Genomic DNA, 19,604 nt, shown 5'->3' on the forward strand with positions numbered 1-19,604 from the left:
CTGCTTTGCTTTTTTTTTTTTTTTTTTTAATATTTTGTATTTTTAACACCATCTTTCTCAGTCTTTCATTTTGATTAAATCTTTTCAATTGTAACATGTTTGTCGTTTTATGTCCAAGTGTTTAAATCGGGGCAAATGGACTCAAGGATTTATTTATTTATTTATTTATTTTAAGTATTTATTTATTTATTTTAATGTTTTGCTGCTCCCCTGAGTGGCCTTTTGAGTTTGAAGCCACTCAGGGGAGCGGCAAAATATCTTCAAAAAAAATAAGTATCCTTGAGTCCACTTGCCTCAATTTAAACTCTTGGACATGACTATGACCTGGACGAATGAGAGCATCCACAGATATTTGCCTTTATTTCCCCACGACTCCTCTCCTTTCTTTTCATTTAATCAATTCTGCCTGTATGAGAGGAACCGTGGTGAAGACAAAATAATTGTCAATTGTTTGTAGTTAAGTTGTCCCATGCTGAGACAGACCACTGATGCTAGAGAGGTTCTTGCTCTCTTTAGATCACCAAGACAGAACAAACATGATACATAATATGTATTCATCACATACTGTAGGTGGTGGCGCTGCTCACGGCCTTGTTTGTTAGCGACACTGTAGCTTTCTAGCAGACATGACATTTTTTATCTTACTTGGCTATCTGGTGTGCAGAAATCTGCTTGTCACACAACATCCAGCCATCCATTTTTAATCTTCATTCCAGTGCCTGGCACAAATTAGGACTGAAACTTAACTGTAAATACTCAACTGGAATTCCTGCAAGAAACCTAATTTATTGTGTTGCTCAGTGCTGCCTAGCTTATCCACACTCCATGGGCAAATAACGCGTCAGTTGTCAATTTGTAGGCACTTTGACAGTGATCTCTATAAATAATAGACGAAATGATATATGAGGTCATTATGTGACATCAAAAAGTCCTAAATGATGTTAAATAGAGCTCCTCAAAGTTGGAATATGACTTGGCCTTGGTCTTTGTGTGTGTATGTGTGTGACTGCAAGAGCATAAGGGCTTGGATGTATTAGGAATTGCTACATTCTTCAGCAGCAGGCTCTGTGGTATGCCAGCACATTCCCCACTGCTGAGCTGGAGAATCCACTCAGAAAGCAGACAGGAACTTTTCCTTACTACCTCCTCCCTCCCCTCACTCCACCCATTTATTACTCTGCCTTTCTTTACTCCGCTCTCCTTAGGTAACCCCCCACGAGGCCCTCACTCTGAACTGTTTCCTTGTGCGGTCTGGGCATGGACACGGACTCTCTCTTGAATCCACAAAGTCCTGTTTTCTGAACTGTATGTGAAATCATGTGGTTAGGTAAATTCTAGGACCTCTCATCCATGTCCTCCATTCCCAACCAGTGTGTCTCCTCCTTTGTGTTTTAGGTACTTTGGTGTAGGTCTCTTTTGTAAACTAAGCTCTCAGCTTTGTTTATAGCTGGGAAGCTGTCTCTTGCCTTTGGATGGGTTGCCGTACTGTGGTTGGAAGGGGAGCACAGTGTGTGAGACGTGGTGTTGAATCAACAGCAGCTATAGCAGGTTGTCAGTTGTGGGACAAAGCGAGCCAGTCTCATGTTTGTTTTGCTAACAGGAGAAGCACAGGACAGAGTTTTAAAAGGCTAGACTCACAAATACTGTCATCAATGTACTACATTATTACAGTTTTTAACTTTATCTTCAATTAGTTCAAATTTGAATTCTAATATTTTGTTTTTCTCAAAAAGTCCTTAGTCTTTTTTTTATGTTTGCCATAAATACACACAAATATAAAGATGGTGTGTCATTGTCGATGTAATTGGAAGTTGATATGTCCCTTTACTAACCACTAATATGGTCTTATCTGTTGTGCTAAGCTGCCTTGTTGTGGCTTTGTGTGCTGTTGACCCATCTATATTTAGAACTAGAGGAATCATGTGTCTCCACAAGTGTGCATGAGTGTGTGTTTGTGTGTGTGTGTGTGTGTCCGGTGGGGTGTGTTTGTATTTGCACATAACCAATGTGTAACAAATGAGCTAAAACAATCACATTGTTTCCACCGTGGTCACTTGTGTCTTGTGATCACTCGGATGTGAAGAGGACATGCTGTATCCAGCTCAGGGTCAGAGATAAAACCAATGGACATCTGCTGCTGCTCTCAGCTTTGTGAATGTACACATTTGCTTGGGTGTTGTGTTACTTGGACATGATGTTAAGGAGATTTTCAGTAGGTATTGTCCCAGGTTTTTTGTCCCAGTCAAGGGTGAACAGCAAGCATCTCAGATTTCTGAGCCACTGATGCATTCTAGACGTCAGTGAGAACAAGATCATCACAATTATTGTTGAATTTTAGAGGATTATTTCTTTTTTCTTATCTTTGTAAAATGTGCTCATAGAAAGTTAAAAAGTCTAGAAAGTTAAAAGTACGGTAGTTACAATTTTTTACATCTATCCAAGTAATCAAATCTATGTCTGATCAATACATATTTATAAAAATGTGTATTCCATTGTATGATATATAAAAGGAATTATTGAAGACATGCACAAAATAATAAAGTTTCTCTAAATGACAGGTAGTCTAGCCTCTGCTGGTTGATTTTGTTGACCCACGTCTGACTGGGTATTTCCAGGGATGTGGCTTCATTTAGTAATATGTCCATCTTCAACTAGGATTCTCTACACTTGAACCAACTTGTCTACTTATATGTCTCATTAGATGTTTACATTTAAAGGAGGGTTGGTCACATTCTTTACTCAGAAACCACTCTGTGTTTCTATGCTGCATGGTTAGTTTGTGGAGAAACGGTGGACCATCTGAAGGTTGACAGAGGATGAATTATATACTGACATGCAGGGCTGAGCTTGGTGCCAGAGATGGTGTCAGAGGGCAGTGCTAGGGCAGGCTGGCACTCAGAGTTCACCAGCAGACATTGTTCACATCAGAGAAATGCTGCGTCAGCCCCCAAGCAAATGACTCTCCCTGTCTGAGGTTGCAGGGTTTGTCTATGTCTAACTTTCTCATTCAGTGTTTTTGCTCAGTGATGCTGCTGTGATTCATCAGTACCCAGAATGCCACAGTTTGCCTGTCTGGACTGAAAGAACAGAATTAGCATTTTATTTCTCTTTTAATATCTCAGAGGGTCTGACCTCTATCACTGTAATGTGTTGTTGAACCTTAAAATTAGGTCCAGGCTTCTGGAGAAGCTGAACAGATTAACTCTTCATTTAAAAAAAGCTCATTGTTTGAGTCAGAGACAGAGAGATAGAAGGAGGGAGAGAGGGAGGCGTTGGTATTGTTGTGTAAAAAGGAATGGCAAGCCAGTTTTTTCCAGTATTTCTCTCCTCCACTTCACCCCCTCATTTCTCATCCCTCCTTTTTACTCCAGTTGGGTGAGGATAGCACTTTCCCTTTAAAGCTCAGACTAGGACCATACTTGGATTAAACATGCACAGGAAAACGCTCTCTCCTATGATTTTAATAATTAAGAACAATGTTCTTTGTTTGCGAGTGTGCTGTATTAATAAATAATTCTATATGTTGATGGGTTGGTTGGTTTGACGCTTTGACACAGGTTCAAACTCTACGCCTCCAACTCTGCTCTTTGTGTATCACGCAGCCATGAGTTTCTCAAAGGTTCCCTTTTACCTATGTTAGGTGTGACTGCTGTGACTTCTCTCTGACTTCTTTTTTGTGGTCTGTGTTTGTGGTGAGGGGAACTGCTCCACCGTTCTGACTCATTGACTTTTTAACCTTGAAGTAATCTGTTAATAAACCTAGATTAGCAAAAACCTTATGGCTGTTTTCCTAACAAATATTGTCAAACTCTACTTCGATATTCACTCTCGGGCCTTGACATTACCAGCTGACCAGTGCAAGTAGGCGCATGGTTTGTGTTATTTAAAATAAATGAATGCATGCAGTTGGGATGCAGCTAGTAAGACGTCATAGTGTGTTTGAGATCTCTTGAATACAAAGGCTTCAGTACTTAAGTTGTTTCTAATATATCTAAAATTCTCAACCAGATTTACTTATTTTTATAATATTTACACTCATGCTAATAGTTGTTTCCAGACATACATGAAATACATGCATGATGATGGGGATTCTCAATCATCCAGGTCATTTTCATTCAAAGGCTTGAACCTGGGCTTGTACAGTTTTCTTGAAGATGTTTTGTAACCACGTACACATGGTATTATAAACTAAGGCCTTATGCATTATCTTCTGACTAATGATTAGTTAGCAGCTACTTGCAGTTTAATCTAAACTGGTGTGAATTTATGTTGTGATTTTGACATATTTAATGTAGAGAGCTTAGCTGTACCACTGATGGTTAGTCAGGCCCTTTATTGTTTACTCTGACTGCAAAAGTAATGTCAATAACTTGACAAGTCATTGTCATTGCTGAAGGCCTCCTCAGAATATTTTATATCGGGCTGTCTTTCTGACATCTTAATGTTTTCCAGTCATTTGGGAATAAAACAATTTAATCATGGAACAATTCCTGTTCCCAGATGGACTGAGGCTTGCCTCATTCAGAGGAATGGAGGATTACATCATCTTTGGAACATAGTGGAGTAACTCCCTGGATCCCCACACACACCTCGTTCCCTCATTCACTACATGTATTCCCTCCCTCTTAAACTCCATCTTCCATTGCCTTCTCTCCCCTAGAGCTCTGTGTCATTCCTAGGGTACGCTACTGACTCAAGGGTGTGCAAATGTGTGTGTAATACTGACAGCTCAACATTTTAGGCTCAACCCTGAATTATTTAATCCTTCTCTGCTAGTCATCCCTCATGTGAACCTTTTTTTGGAAGGCTTGTAGCTGCCCATCCAGCAGGGCAGATAGAGCTGTTCATCATCACTGTGGCAGCAGAATACTTTGGCAATAGATGTATTTACCTGCATAATTTATGGACAAGATCTGTGTCATGTAGAATGGTTTGACCTCTGGTAAATAACACTGGTTGCTGTAACTGACAGATTTTGCACAACATTAGGTTACTTAAATTTGATATTACCACATGCTGTAACTAAGGTTATACTGTTTGTTTCTACTATTAGAGGTATATAGTATGCAGGGTGCCTGTATACTGCTGCTCCAATAGTGACATTTCCCAGCTTGGGATGAATAAAGTACTTCTGTTCGATTCTATTCTAATCTAAAATTCACACAGAACATTCACAAGCAGGAAGTGAGGGTGCCTCCTGATGCCTCCTCTCTCTATTTTCTGTGGCTGCCTTGACCTGCTGCCATCTATAGCTCTAGTACATGAATATAGGAGTGGAGCTCTAAATGGCCTTCTGACTTAAGACAACAATAGTGCTCCATGACCACCAGGTTATGGACAAATCTGTACACCCTCCACAAGGCGTGTGTGTTTAGAGAGGGTGCAAAAATAGAAGGATGACAGTGTGATGGGTCTGAAATCACCTGGGTGTTCTACTTAACTGTTAATGTTGAATTCTCTTGTTTGTCTCTACATATATATCCATTACTACCTCCTTAAGCTAGCATGCTTATTGTGTTCTGTTTCCTTCCTTCATTTCTTCTCACAGGATTTATCAGCCAGTGGCAGAGTGAGCCTAAGGAACGTGTCATCTCACTTGTCCTCACCCATCTCCCACTGCTCAAACCTGGCAACACTGAAGCAAAAGGAGAGTACATGCGCCTCCTGCCACGCATCCTGGCTGACACAATTGAGCACGGACATCACCTTGAAGAGTCGCGCCAGCTCCTGTCCTACGCCCTCATCCACCCCGCCACTTCCCTGGAAGACCGCGCTGCCCTGGCCCTCTGGCTCAACCACCTGGAGGAGAGGGCCGCAGCACGCGGAGACTCACTGGAAAGGCCTCCACCTGCTGGGCCGCACCACCACCATCATCAGTCCACTCCTCCCTCCACCCTCACTTCTACAGGATCCTCCTCCTCCACTAACACCTCTTCCCAGGGAAATCTGTACACCTTGCATCACCACCAGCGCTACGGCTCAGACGATCGTCTCAATGGGTGGCAGAGCTCCAGGGATTCAGGGATGGGCGGAGGGTGGCATCAGCAGCAGGGCTGTGAGAATGGGCACCTTCTTCTCTACCCATCATCCTCTGTACCAGCAACCATCAACACGGTTGGAACTGGGAGTAACACAAGTAAGTGAAGTTCTTTACTTTTACCCATTTTTTTTTTTGCAAATGTATGCATATTTTCTTACAAACGGCAAAAACTCTACCTAGATGCTAGCTACTATAATTTAGCATCTACTACCACTAGCTTCAAAGATCCTCAGCAAGGTGTTGTGTTTCCTGTTTGGGAATTTGTTGATCTGTTGGTCAGAGACTTTTGAAAATGAGTCTTCTACCCTCTGAGAAGTGAGATTCTTGGGATTCTTTCACATAAGGTAGATTTTTATAAGCTTATGTCAAACCCCCCCCCGTAGCTTATGGCAAAAAACTGGCTGTTCTTGAAGTGACTTTACACCAGACTCCTGCTGGCTGAGCAAGTTCTTTACCAGGGGTGGGAATCTTCAGGCGCCTCAGGCGATTGAATGCGCTAGGGGCCAATGAATCGATTATTAAAGCATCATGATGCAGCTTGAATCAATGCATCGATAGCAGAAACAGATGAATTTATTTCTTTTATTAAACTAATAGAAGGCATGTACACTAAAATGGTACAGTTGTACTGATCAAAAATATGTCCTAGCTTATTCAGACAAAACAAAAATATTTCACTGCACTAAAATAGGACTGCATTTTATAGAAAATAAATAAATATAATCTATTTTTTGTTAGCAACAATTGTGCTTTCAGATTTCAGTAAGTAACATAAAAGGTTCTAATGTGTACACACAACCCGTAACTGGCAACTAGGCATTTTGATAACTGTGTGTGTCATAGGGCAGGCTGTGGGCATCAAGTTTGAAGAGAGAGAGTCTGGTAAATGGATGATTTTTTAATGTTGTTTAAAGATCACTCCTGCATTCATGCTACAATATACATGCAGAAATATGCAATCACTGCGTATTTCCACCACTATTCTTTATCCTATTTTAAAGGTAGAGTAGGAGATTTTGAAAACTCAGTGAGAGTCAGCCAGATTTTGAAAGTAAACACACGCCCCTTTCTCTCGGAGCTCACCCCGAAGCCACGCCTCCCAATCACATGGACGCGCATCACCTGAAGACGAGCTGCGGTCTGTGACTTCGGCCATCATGCACGTACCTCTCTGGTGCGCGCAGAGCAGGAAGAGAGTGACAACCAGCCAATACTCCACGCAGGGTCCACCCGGAGGATTGGCTGATGTTTTTAGTGTTTTATAGCTTCAGATGATTCATATTCTTCGTTTTAATGAGAAACTGCCAAACTACTTGGTTTCTATCGGATTGTAAAGAGAAGTTACACTAATTTAACAAAAAGTGCATCAGAATGAAATCTCCTACCCGACCTTTAAGGGAGAGTCTAGCCACCCAGTGGAGGCCATCTTATTTCAGGTGCTAGCATCTCCAATCTTGGTTTTTGCTCAATACCCATATGTCATGGCCATAGGTGAGGGTAGGAACGTATAGATCAACTGATGAATTTGGAGCGTTGCCTGTTGGTTCAGCTCTCACTATCCAGACAAACAGAGACGGAGACAAACTCCAGTAGACAAACGAGAGCAATCAATCTGGAGTTGAAAAGATTGTTTGTGTAAAATCCACAATAAGTTATTTAAAAAAAAAAAAATCCATGTTATGAAACAGCTGGGTCCAGGTGATGATGGTGAAATATTTTCAGACTCGGTGCTGCTGAGGGAGAGGGAGACGGACAATAGACAAATCAAGCTAAGACAGTTAATACAGCAATCTACCCAGACAGAGGCAGTGTGTTGGGTGAAAGACAACACACAGGGAGGGCAGGGCTGTTGAAATTGAACATAACTATGGTCAGAGCAGGATATTTCCAGACAAGAATGCAAGGGCTCTGTGTTTTTTTTTTACTGGGAGATGAAAGAAACAGCTGAGGGTTTATAAATAAAGGCACATTTAGAGCCCTGCTCATTGCTCCAAGAAAGATCCTCTTGTATTTTTGACTGCGAGCAGCTTCAGTCCCACACAAAAGACCTCAGGATTTCACAACTGATAAACTGGAGTTACCCCAGCCACACGCACAACATCGGGAGAGACGGTAACCAGAGGCTTTTTCAACTAATGAACAGGTGTGGATGTCTCTGAATAAACTCCAGCCAAACGGGGACTCCTTTGTTGTTGTTGTTTTGAGAAAAGCATATTTCTTTTTGTAAATGAGGCATTCAAGGGAATGGCTATAGGAAGTAATTGGCTGGAATTCTGTTGCCCAGTCTATACCGTGTTCAGCTGGTCATGATGATGACCACAGGAGTATAATTGTCCAAACACATCAACCTGTGAGCTACTGATAGAACATCCTGATGACCCCCCTCCACCCCACCCATGCTCTCAGCCTTAGTCCAAGCCACAGCAGCACATACCACCCATCCTTTCCCTTGTAAGGCAGCCTTTGTGGGAGACTGTATTTAGGGAAAATGGCTAATATTTAGGGACTGGAACTTGAAATGTTAGCTGGGCACCTATTTTAAACAGGCTCCATGAAGTCCTATACATAGCGCCAACAGTAAGAGGACCACATATAGGAGGAGAAGGAGTATTGGTGGCAGCTTACCCCGCCAGAGGGGCGACACAAAAAGCTCTTTGGCTCTCCACCTTTTCATTCTGTTTACTGCCTTCAGCAGTCTTAGGACACAGCTGTGACGTGAGAGCTGCTTTTATATCAGTGTAAAATATTAGTATTCCAGCATTAACGCCATTCATCATGAGACGTTCATCCTGATGAACACAATGTTTATTATTAACCCTCTAAACCTCATTTTCTGAGGAGTAAAATGCGCTTTTTACTTAAGTCAACATGGGTTCATTTCTCACTGCGAAATGAAGTCCTACATGGATTTACGAAGACGAAAACAAAAGCCAAAAGATTTAAGAAAAAACGTAAATAAAAGCGAAACAGCAAATAAGTCTCGGAGGCTTTCTAACTGCACTGTGAAGTGCAGAATTGTAAATATAGAATGTTCTTAGTGCACATTTATAACTGAGCAAATAGCACTGTAGGGTTGTTAGCAGAAAGTGGACACTTTTTATTCCATCGTGGAATTTTTGTGGACACTACATAGTGGATACATTTACACACACCGAATATAGACACCAATAAAATGGTAGAGGGTAATAAAGTGCACTATACAATAAAAAGGGAGAAAGCTATGTGTACTTCCTGACTGGCAAATATAGCATTCCCCTTCCACACAAACATACTACCATTTAATGGAAGAGCTGAGGTTCTTTTACAAGTTTACAAAAGACTTTGTTGTATTCTTATGAATTACACAAAATCTGCTGGAGAATGAAAAGGCCAACTCTCTGCTGCTGTTTTATAGTCCTGACAAGTGGAGGTGGCAGCCAGCAGCACAGTCCTCTTAAGCGCTCAGTGTCCCTCACGCCTCCCATCAGTGGTCCCTGCAACCAGACTCTGGGCCATGTCTGGCTGTCCCAGGAAGACCTGCGGACTGCAAGAGGCCCAGCTCCAGACCACGCGCCCCTCTCACCCCAGAGCAGCATCGCCTCTTCAGGCAGTGGAGGAAGTGAGCACCTGGAGGATGCTGGTTTAGGAGGAGGTTCAAGCCTGCATCGCAGTTCCTTCCACGAGGAGGGAAGTGGAATGAGAGGTGAGAAAGGAAGAACAGTGACGAAGACAAAACTTAGAGTTAAAACAAAGTTTGCTGGCTGACACGCAACACTGATATTCGGATGCACAGCTGTTGATATGGGGTCACTCAAAATACAATAATAATGAAAATAACTTGAATTTATAGAGCGCTGTCCTCAAATCCAAAGCACTTAATGTAAAAAAAACAACAACAGCATTTTAAGGACAATAAGCTGTTCTGGATTAGTGTATGCTGTTTTAAACAGATGGGTTTTGAGTAGAGACTTGAGTTGTCCAATGGTTGCAGCACACTCAATACAACAAAAAATAAAAATACAACAAAGCCAACTTTGTATAAGTAATGTCTGACCGAAAGTCTTTCTGAATTTGCTGCTGTCTTTGCCAATTGTTGTGACAGAAATTGGAGATAGTGGTGCAAGCAGAAACAGTTACAGGAAGCAACTGGTTATTAGGCGGGGGGACAGGTTGTCAGATTTAGAGCCTTATTTATGATTGGATATTGCCTTAAAGTATCGACTGACATTCTGGAGGGATTCAGGAGAAACATGTAACTTTGAGGTCTTTTTATAGGCCCGAGTGTTATTAAGGACTTCCTTTAAACTTATACGACTGTCTGCTGTGCTGCCTCATGGGCAATTCTGCTGGGGGTTTGACAAGTTGTTGATCCAGTCGGTGCAGTTTGTCAGGGGGAAACAGGGGCCAGAGTGGTGACCTAGGTGAATTTACGACTGTCTGTTCAGAAGTTAACATTTCATCTAGTTTCTGTCTTTCTTTGAAAGGTTTTTATGTTGTCGTTTCATTATAGAGGACATTCTTAGGTCGGTTCTTTATGTGATGATGCGTATTTTTATTTTGGAGGTGAATATTTGTAGTTACAAACAACATTAGCAGGGTATTTTACCCTGACCATTGAGGTGTGTGTGTTGTTTTCCTAACAGATGTCCCTGCATGGCTGAAAAGTCTTCGTCTCCATAAGTATGCTGCTCTGTTCTCCACCATGACCTACGATGAGATGATGTCACTGACAGAAGATCAACTAGAGGCACAGGTTCACACACGCATGCACATATACTATTGCAGCAACTCAAATTGACATTAGTAAGCAGGGCAGCTCAGTACCGTTACCTGTTCAGCACATAGTTGTGGTGAATAAGGTGAAATGAATAGATTGATTTATTGGGTGTGAAGATTAATGTAATCATGTATCGTAAACCCGGTCAGGTTAAATCTTGGTGGTGTGAGAGAGGTTTAGAGTTAAGGAGGCCATTCTAAAACAGAGGATGCAGCTAAAATTAACACAAAGGGAAGCAGTGTACTTCCTGCAGGTGCTGCTAACTCTTCCTCTGTGTGACCCTAATGTCACGCAGATCAACACTGAGGCACACCTAACATACAGACGGACGAAGAGGTGTCCTGTATGAATTCTAATACATATATTGTCACTGCAGGACTGAACCCCCGTTCAATTATTTCACAATTTTGCCAGTGAAAAAAAAATCATACTTGACACAACTATTTCCCCCAACAGAAAGTCACTAAAGGAGCAAGACACAAGATTGTGATCAGCATCCAGAAGCTCAAAGAGAGACAGCACCTCCTTCGCAGCCTGGAAAAGGTCAGAGTGACGACAACTTCATCCTAATGCACTAAGAAACACGCTCAGGGGGCTTTTTTTGATGTTATCAATAATTTGGTTTGTGACCTTAGCGCACACATCCGGACTTCTATTCTATTCCTTGTGCTGTGTGTGAGAGAAACCGAGGAGTGTGGCCATTCCAAGTTGGTGTTATGAATCTGAGATGGCAGCTAGGGGAACACCTAATCCAGGAAGGAGGGTTTTGGGCTCTGAATTTAAACTCATCTGCCCACCCCGCCACCCTTCAATCTTTCATTCAGCTCTAGGAGCAAGACAATGACACTCAAGGGGACACCACAGCAGGGACTTTTTGGGCCAGCTAAATTCAGGCTTAACCTTTTCACCAACGCTTCATTTTAAAATGTGTTACCGCTGCATTTGTATGGCTTGGGAAACGAGACACCTGTTGCTTGGTATTTTGGGTTTACACACACTCATGTACACGGTGGCTGTGAATGGTGGAAGGTAGACTGATACAATGCACACAAACAAGAGAAGGAGGATGACATGTATGTTACTCTTTGCTGCTCTGTTTCATGTAAAGTTTTCTTCAGAGAGTTGGTCTGCACAAATAACCCTCTGTCCTCTTTCCACGTCTTCTCTCTCTCTCTGCTTCTCTAACATCATTTACTGCTTCTAGGACGTGTTGGAGGGCAGTAACCTACGCGCCCCACTGCAGGAGCTCCACCAAATGATCATGACTCCTATCAAGGCTGTTAGTGGTGGCGAGGAGGTCTCCCTGCAGCGCCCCCTGCTGAGCCCTGAGGAAAAAAGCGCTGCGCCTGGCTCCCACCTGAGCGGGGGAAGCGGAGGGGAAGCTGAGTCTGGCACAAGCATCATCGCTGAGGGGGATCTACCTGGGCAGTTCACTCGTGTCATGGGCAAAGGTGAGCTACGTGTGCCTCCTGAGATGAGGGGTTTTCGATGAACTGACAACAACTTCTCTGTTTTCATGTCTTACTTTTCTCTCCATCAGTTTGTACCCAGCTACTGGTGTCAAGGTCAGACGAGGATAACATCAGCTCCTATCTACAACTTATCGACAAGTGCCTTATACATGAGGTGACCTCTCCCTTTGTTAATGTTTACAACTGACATTAATTTTAGTCAGTGCTTTGTCAGCTTGGATGTAAGGGCTCATCGTCAGTGACACAGTGCCCCTGTAAACCCGCAGCCATGCTCTTAGGGCAGCCAGGACTTAGACGTAGCTTCTTCCCTGATTTTTACTCCTTGTTCCTTCTTTTCTCCCCTTCCCTGTCAGTCTTTCACTGAGACGCAGAAGAAGAGGCTGTTGTCATGGAAACAACAGGTCCAGAGGCTGTTCCGGTCCATTCCGAGGAAAACCCTCCTTGACATAGCAGGGTACCGACCACAGAGAAGGTACGCGCATTTACAAACCGTACAGTCTTCTTTAATTTCCTGTCACCTGTATATAACACTCATCTGGCTGCAGCCGTTTTGGCCAGTCCAACTCCCTCCCCACTGCTGGCTGTGTTGGGGGCAGTGTGTCAGCCAGAAGGAGCCTTCACCAGTACCAGATGCCCTCCAGGAGCTTACCTGGCGCCAGGCCTGTCCTGCTGGGCAGCGGGGGGCTGCTTGGACCCACACCTCGCAGCTCTAGCAGCACACCTACCGGCCCCAAGCAGGGAAGACATGTAAGTACCAGAACCCACAGTAGTTGCAGTATTTTTCAGGGCAAACGGTGACATTTTGACAAAAATGACCCGTAGAACAAACACATTGGCTTATGTCTGTTAACCTTCTGGTTAAACTTTCCGACTGTATGTCACTCATGATGTGTTCAAAGCTCACAGAAATTTCCAAGTCAGGTGATTCTTGTTTGAACAGTTTCTGGCTGTTGGATAAATGAGGAAAACAAGCATGTGTTCCTGATGTGTCACTTGAGTGAAGACATTATAAAATGTCAGAAAATTGCTTAGCAAATAATCTGACTTACAGAAAAGCTTCCAGATTTCTCACTGGGAAAAACACTGTAACCACCGGTCAGTCAAATTACTTACATTAGTTTTATACCATCAGATGTGGAGCATAGTTACTACATACAGACAATTAGCAGAATGCAGACAAAGGTCCTGTGTGGTACCGTGGTTTAAAATAGCTGAAGATCTGAATGGCTGTGGTGTTCATGATGATGTACAAAGGAACATTTTAAAATGCGTAATAATACATTCCAGGAGGTTTGCAATAACCTTGGCAGCAGAATTCCTTTTTCAGCACGTACTTTTCCTGAAATAGGCATTTTACTCCATGACAAAAAAATGCGGAGTGAGTGAGGAAGAGGAGTAGTGGTGGTGGTGTCTGCCGAATAAAGCGAGGTGGATGGAACTTGTAGGCAGGTCACCCCACATACCAGAGGCCATGCGTCAGTGCCGAACATTGAAACAGGAGGAGTTGTGGAGCTGTTTCAGGCCCATCCTGGCACACTTTGGTCTCGGCTGACCCAGTTCATTGGAAACTCTCTCTCCAGCTCTTCCCTCCCGACTTTTTTCTCATCTCTTACAATGGGAGGAAATACCTCAGTTCCTTCTCGTAGGACTGTGGATGTGTGGAGAGAGAGAGCGAGAGAGGGAGAAGGAGGGTGGGAGGGAAATATGTGAGTCATAGTTTGGGAGAGGTAGTTGTGGTGTAGGAGGAGGAGGGGCAATGAGAGTGAGTTTACATGAGTGTATATATATATATATGAGAGAGAGAGAGAGAGAGAGAGCCAGTCAGAGGCAGTGAGAACAGTGCACAGGCATTTCCTGTTTTTCCCTGGCCCGCGGCACTGGAGGGCCGTGAGGGGGGGGGGAAAGGGGTGAGGGGTAGAGGTGAGGGAAGGGGAGGCGCATGTGGCGGTGGTGTTGGGGGTATAATGGGCAGGTTACAGTAAGGAATTCATGTGGTGAGCGTCTGAGACTGTCATTAGGTGTGGGCCAGACATCCAGACAGTGTGGGGGATAAAAAGCCGTGGTCTTACACAACGACTTTCAACAGACATTTCATGTTCTGTTTTTGATCAGTGCAAGTTTTAGTCATATTTGGTCACAGGATAAACTGTGGTCCACGTAATGTGAATTAAAGCAGGAACAGCAAATTAACTTCTAATAGTTAATGGTACAAATAAACAGGTGCAGCAAACTATCACAAAGAAAAATATTATTACAATAAGAAATTATTACATTTTAATTGTGCTTCACTCAGTAAATTCATTTACTTTTACACAATATACATTTTTAGATGAGATAAAAATTAAAACGGGTTTTAAACATCTCAGAAAAAAGCTGAAAATTTCTGTAACCTTCCAATAACACTGTTATCTGAGCACACTTTCTTAGATATGATGCATTTTTCCAATTTGTCAGTATTATCCTCATTATTCTGGCCAATTGAACAGATTTGAGGCAGGCAAACAAACAAAATTAAGATTAATGAATTACTTTATTAATCCCAATGGGGAAATCAGGTAATACTGTCGTTGGACCACTATGTTTGGGAAAATGATGAAGGTTATTTATGATCACACAGCTTCCACAATGATCAGCCATGAGCACAGGCCTTATGATACTTACCTGACAAGGGGGTTTGCATTCTCTTGAGGTTTGTTGTTGAATTTTTCCCCTCAGGGTCCATGGTTTGCCAACCCTGGAGGGAGCAACAGCATGCCCAGTCGGACCCACAGCTCGGTGCAGAGGACCCGCTCCCTGCCAGTTCACACCACGCCACAAACTATGGTCATGTTCCAACAAGCTGGTAAGAGATGCCTGGAAATGCACACACCACTGTCATGATGTAATAAAGTAAAGTTCGTTTTGGTTAAATTACTCTTGCAGTTCAGTTAAAGGTAGGGTAGGAGATTTTGAAAACTCAGTGAGTCAGCCAGATTTCCAAAGTAAACACACGCCCCTTTCTCTCGGAGCTCCCCCCCGAAGCCACGCCTCCCGATCACATGGACGAGCATCACCTGAAGACGAGCTGTGGTCTGTGACTTCGGCCATCATGCACGTACCTCTCTGGTGCACAGAGCAGGAAGAGAGTGACAACCAGCCAATACTCCGCACAGGGTCCACCCGGAGGATTGGCTGATGTTTTTAGTGTTTTATAGCTTCCACAGATGATTCATATTCTTCGTTTTAATGCGAAACTGCCGAACTAATCGGTTGCTATCGGATTGTAAAGAGAAGTTACACTAATTTAACAAAAAGTGCATCAGAGTGAAATCTCCTACCCGACCTTTAAAGCATAAAGCTCCCAGCATTGTGTGAGGTTCTTCTAGGTTCAATAAATAGTTTATTGTAGGCTAAATTATAAACGTGTTCTCCCCACAAGACAGAGTCAAGGTCTCAAAATCAATACAGGTAAATACAATACAATCACATGTGTAAAAATACTGCTTATTGAGCCCTGCAGTCTGGACCAAAAGAGCCTCACACACAGTGTCCACATAGGTGTGGGTCACAGGCTTTTGTGGACACCATTGGTGCCAGGCACAGTGACCTGTAGTAGCCTCTGTTGAGTGGACTATGTCCCACAGGAACAGTGGACAGTAATAGGACAAGCAGTGACTTCCTCTGCCAGAAATGTCCTCTTTTTAGAATGAGGAGGAAAACAGATTTAAAAAAAGCAGTCGAGAGGAGGGAGAGCAGAGACCATGTGTGAGAGAGGAAGAGATGGCGGCAGGGAGGGAGGAAAGAGTCAGAGGAGTCGCACAATGAGCCTCTTTGTGCCCTGGCCTGCTTTCCTTCCCTTCGCTCTCTCCCTGACTAACTTTCTTTCTTTGCTTTCCCGTCTCCCGTCCATCTCTACCGCTGCTCCCCAAATCTCTCCTCCTCTGACAACTCTGCCGAGTCATCCACACATAACAGACTCCCTTTAGGGGAGTGTTCTCTTTATGCTGATTGACCGAGAATGATAAAGGGCTTACTAAGTGAGACACTGTAGAGAAAATCAGACTGAAGTAACAAGTTTGTGTGTACTGGGTGTATGTTTTTCCCCCCAGTGTGTTTGTGTTGCTCCAAGTGTGTACAAGAGGACAAGAGGGGGTGTGTGGGCAGGGGGGGCGGGGGTTTGATGGAGGGGATTAAGAGCCTATAAATAGCCCTGTGTGGACTACTGGGCCTAACTCAGCTTGTCTCTCGGGCCACAGGGGATTTTCACTGCCCAGTCTGTGTTGAAGACTCAGCTAAGGACTAAGTGGCTCGAAGGGGTTGCTAGGCTGCACCGTGGTCCAAATACACACCCCACTTTCACCCCTCAACACACACACACACTCCTCCTCCAGGCCTCAGCCCAGCACTCAGCAAAATAGCCTCCACCCTGCTCACAGTGGAGGCCAAAGTGAGACTGGTGTGATTAGTAAAAAGAATAAATTTACAATTATTATAAAACAGAGAAAAAGTAGCACATTCTGAAATGAGAGGAATTGCATCCCATCATTTTATTTTTACATTTAATACACACAATTATGATTTTTTTTTTTATTCTAAAGCAGGCGCTGTTTATTTAGTTTAGGTTTGGTGGGAATATTTTAGTGTTCTTGCTCATGATGTTTCACTGACTGGACATTAGTGGTACTGTATAAACAGTCTTGATGTTTGTGTCTTTATTCATCGTTGAATATAACCCTCACCGCTGTCTTTCTGCTGGAGAGATTTTAGCAGCAGAAAGTCATTTTTAATTTATTTAAACTGAGGTTCATTTACTTCCCGAACCTGCTGTGACCCTCCGTCAGGAAATCTGCTCGTGTTAATTGTCCTTAATCGCTGGTACTCATGCTGCCTCTAATGTATTTTTGCCACTGCACAGATCTTCAGTTACCAGTGACAGAGCCGGACATCAACAATCGCCTTGAGTCTCTGTGTCTGAGTATGACAGAGCACGCCTTGGGAGGTGAGTTGGGCCGCCTTCCTCTCACTGTGTTCCTCCTGGTGAACTATGTCCATTATCTTGTCTGTCTCAGGAAATATCATGTGTGCTGTTACTACCAGTTTAAGTTGTACATTCATACCCCGTTCACACTGGGGGAAAAAATGTGGCTTAAGCGGGATTTGGCCGCATCCAGATCAATCCAAATGTGTTTTTTTCTGAGTGTGAACGCCTCGAATCGGCTGTATCCAGTTTGATTTCAATCCGGCTAGATCCACCTCTCGTGGGTGGATCTAGCCAGATTGGCTCAAATGTGGCTCAGGTGTGAACTCAAATGTGGCGAGCGAATCCGGTTAGCGACATGCTACTTCCGGTTAGTGATGTGCTACTTCTGGTTCACGGGGCGCGACGCGGGACAAAAAACCTCATGACGCATGCGCACACATGGTCCTACCGCAGCCTGAACGGACTCTGTATATTATGAGGCGCCACCTAGTGGTTTGGAGGACAGCAAACATGCTGGATGAAGCCGGATTGAGTGCGGACACAAGTGTGTGCTAGCCAGATTTGAAAATAGGTCTGAACGCATCCAGCTTAAAGGCTGTCTGGGCTCAATCCTACTCTAGCTGGAATGACTTTCTCCAGTGTGAACGGGGCCTTAAAGCTGTGTGACTTTACTCTTCCTCTTCAATGTATGTTAAAACGTCTAAAACTGGGTCAAACGTGGCAGCCACGTCAGGATCCAGGTTTGTTTGTATCGCAATATTTAGATCACACTGTGTCACAACAGAAACCTTTGTTTATATGCTGTAGCATCACTGGGGTTTTTCGGCCTGTCTGTGGTTCTGTAACAGGGGCATAACTCTAATGTATCTGTACACAAACATGTAAACACAACAGGCTTGTTTCAGTTTCCCTGCGCTTGTTATGTTTATGTTTAGTCTGGGTCACTTCAGTTCAGGTTTTTAACCCTGATGTTAAGGCTGACTGGCCCACTCCAACGCTGTTGTGTGTGAACGACTTAAAGTCTGCAGACTTTGGCTCAACAATAACTCCAGACAAGGCTTTTCAGATGTATTTGATTCTTTTTTGTTGTTAAAGTCTGGCCAAGCAGGTCCAAAACTCGCCAAGTTTGAAATCTGACAGTGAGTTTGGCAAATGTGGAGGCGTGTTCAGCTCAGTAGGGAAATAAATGGAGGGAGCCACATGAGAAACGTTGGTTTTAGCAAGAGCTCTTACAAATACAATGTATTCCCTCAGATACGACCTGCTGTTTCACTTTGGTTTGGAGGAATGTGTCACATTCAAAACTGCATCTCAAATGATGTAATATGAAAGTAAAGCGTAAGTTGAAACAGGAGCTGGAACCCTCTCAAATCTGTCATTGATAAGCCGTAGTCATGTTAGTCAGCTGGTGAGTTGGGTTGTCAGGCAGAATATTCAGATGTGCAGTGATTTACAGTCTGAATGACCTCAGTGTCAACTCCTCTCATCCTCAAACAGAGGAAGACAGAGAGCGAAGTGCTGCTTTTATGTGTGTGTTTGTTGTTAGGGAGGATGAAGGAGCACATTTACCTAATGAAACTCAGAGGCTGACTTCTACCAACATCCAGTCGGCTGTGTCTAAGTGTCTGAAACATCTCTGTGGACGTTCAAGCCACAGGAAGTGCTCTAAAACAAAACTTTTCATGGGTGTAAGGAAACGGATGTGAGGGGATGTTTTGCAAGTCTTGTAAAAACCAAAGAGCATCTGACCCCATCTGGACTGATGGATGCTCCTTTAAAAAATCACTTGTATTGTTGAAAACTCCATTCCACAAATTATTTGAGAGTGATTTGATTAATAAAGTGACTTTGATTTTCAAGCCTTGGCTTAAACTTAATATACAAATATGAGCAACTACAAGGGAATGCAACAGATCAGTCTGTGTGACAGTATTTACCCTTCTAATGATTTACTTGGTTATATATACATCGACTAGATACAATTATTTTTGAGCTGATTTGAGAACTGGTATTTTTATTTTTCAGGAGACTCCTTTGTAAGAAAGATTTTAGGTCTGAAACAGAAAAACCATGGCCACCCCATCTCTACTTTTCCTGTGACATTAACCTGTGTTTTCTAATGGAGCTCTGCACCAGTGGGTTCACTTGGTAACAGTTTCCTCCTCAGCCACACCATAGGCAGCAGCTGTCAGTGTTGTTTTCCTCTGAATCAGTATTTTGACAGATGTGTTCTCGCACCATGACTGTGTGGGCTCTGGCCCCACGCTGTTCACCAAGTCATCAAAGTTTCAGGCCATCCGTTTATGGTATACTAAGATCATAGGTGCACTTTAAACAAGGGAAATTACATTTAGGTAGATACAGGGATTATAAGTG

At 43.2% G+C, this 19,604-nt stretch overlaps 1 protein-coding gene across 3 annotated transcripts in view; it reads left to right on the forward strand.

The window, feature by feature from the left end:
* samd4a (sterile alpha motif domain containing 4A) overlaps positions 1 to 19,604 on the forward strand; it is a 36,982-nt gene that overhangs the window by 11,903 nt on the left and 5,475 nt on the right. Inside the window, exons 3-12 of one of the 3 annotated variants that reach the window (XM_028402017.1) lie at positions 5,549 to 6,136; positions 9,435 to 9,722; positions 10,663 to 10,772; positions 11,253 to 11,339; positions 12,001 to 12,247; positions 12,337 to 12,422; positions 12,622 to 12,740; positions 12,814 to 13,015; positions 14,984 to 15,110; positions 17,163 to 17,246. In XM_028402017.1, coding sequence (XP_028257818.1) covers positions 5,549 to 6,136; positions 9,435 to 9,722; positions 10,663 to 10,772; positions 11,253 to 11,339; positions 12,001 to 12,247; positions 12,337 to 12,422; positions 12,622 to 12,740; positions 12,814 to 13,015; positions 14,984 to 15,110; positions 17,163 to 17,246 — 1,938 coding nt within the window. The remainder of the gene's footprint in view (positions 1 to 5,548; positions 6,137 to 9,434; positions 9,723 to 10,662; positions 10,773 to 11,252; positions 11,340 to 12,000; positions 12,248 to 12,336; positions 12,423 to 12,621; positions 12,741 to 12,813; positions 13,016 to 14,983; positions 15,111 to 17,162; positions 17,247 to 19,604) is intronic. The other 2 variants (XM_028402018.1, XM_028402019.1) reach the window with 2 other exon arrangements.

Source organism: Parambassis ranga, chromosome 3, assembly GCF_900634625.1.
Source record: "Parambassis ranga chromosome 3, fParRan2.1, whole genome shotgun sequence".
In the NCBI taxonomy this organism is placed as follows: domain Eukaryota; kingdom Metazoa; phylum Chordata; class Actinopteri; family Ambassidae; genus Parambassis; species Parambassis ranga.